The sequence below is a fragment of the Verticillium alfalfae genome, genomic scaffold (assembly GCF_000150825.1).
Source record: "Verticillium alfalfae VaMs.102 supercont1.1 genomic scaffold, whole genome shotgun sequence".
Taxonomy (NCBI): domain Eukaryota; kingdom Fungi; phylum Ascomycota; class Sordariomycetes; order Glomerellales; family Plectosphaerellaceae; genus Verticillium; species Verticillium alfalfae.
This window is the reverse complement of record NW_003315038.1, coordinates 4131438-4132248: the sequence shown is the minus strand read 5'-3', so window position 1 is coordinate 4132248 and position 811 is coordinate 4131438. Positions and strand designations below refer to the sequence as shown.

General features: G+C 59.1%; 1 protein-coding gene across 1 annotated transcript in view; it reads right to left on the bottom strand.

The window, feature by feature from the left end:
• Positions 1-542: 542 nt before the first annotated feature.
• Positions 543-811, bottom strand: part of VDBG_01256 (conserved hypothetical protein) — a gene marked incomplete at both ends in the record, with an annotated part of 3367 nt that continues 3098 nt past the window's right edge. Inside the window, one exon of the mRNA XM_003009527.1 lies at positions 543-736. Coding sequence (XP_003009573.1) covers positions 543-736 — 194 coding nt within the window. The remainder of the gene's footprint in view (positions 737-811) is intronic.

Below are 811 nucleotides of genomic sequence, written 5' to 3'. Positions count from 1 at the left end.
TCCTGGCACAGACCGTTCAGCAGACCCTGCGTCATTTCACCACGTCTTGGCATATGCCTCCTTGGCCGCCCTCTCCGACCTGGCTCACCACCAGATCTGTCAATACATCTCGTTCTGGTCCTGATATATGTTTCTCGCGTGATGCATGCACTGGTCGATCTAGTATACCTATCCGCCGCCGGGAGGGGTTGGCTTCCCCTCGCCTGCCGCGTCGGTCACACGATGTCCTCTCCCCCCCCCCGGTTCCGCGCAACTGGCTTCTCCAGTCGTCCCCATCGCAGACTGCACTTCCCTGCCCCCCTTCCTGTACACACGGATACGTGGAGGAACCAAGTAAAGGCTGCGATTCGAAGATCCGTTCTCCACTGCCCCGTTTCGTTCATCGTTGATCCACCTCCCCCTGCCCCTCAAAATGTATGCTGCTGTGAGGATTGGACATGGCCAAAAAGTATGTACAGCCAAGGCAACTTCCTTACGCATCTCCGGGCGGCCGACCATGCGCGCTCACCCGTCCTTTCATTGTCCCATGTTTCCACGTCCAGTTACCGAGATTCACCATCCGGGGGCGGCCCGTCACTCGGACCAGACCTGGACAAGCGATTCCTCAGCCAACTAAGCGGGCCACCCTGTGATGGAGTCTGGTTCTGTCCTTGGCCTGCCCCTGCCTGCTGGTGTTCCCGATTCCAACTGCTCGGTGTTGGGCTTCGTTGCCTAGTGCGAGAGCCCGTGTTCGTTGCTGGTGGAGACATCGAGTGCCGCCTCTGAGACGACTGTCGAGACGAAGACTGTGAGTCGTACGGTCTCGGTGGGA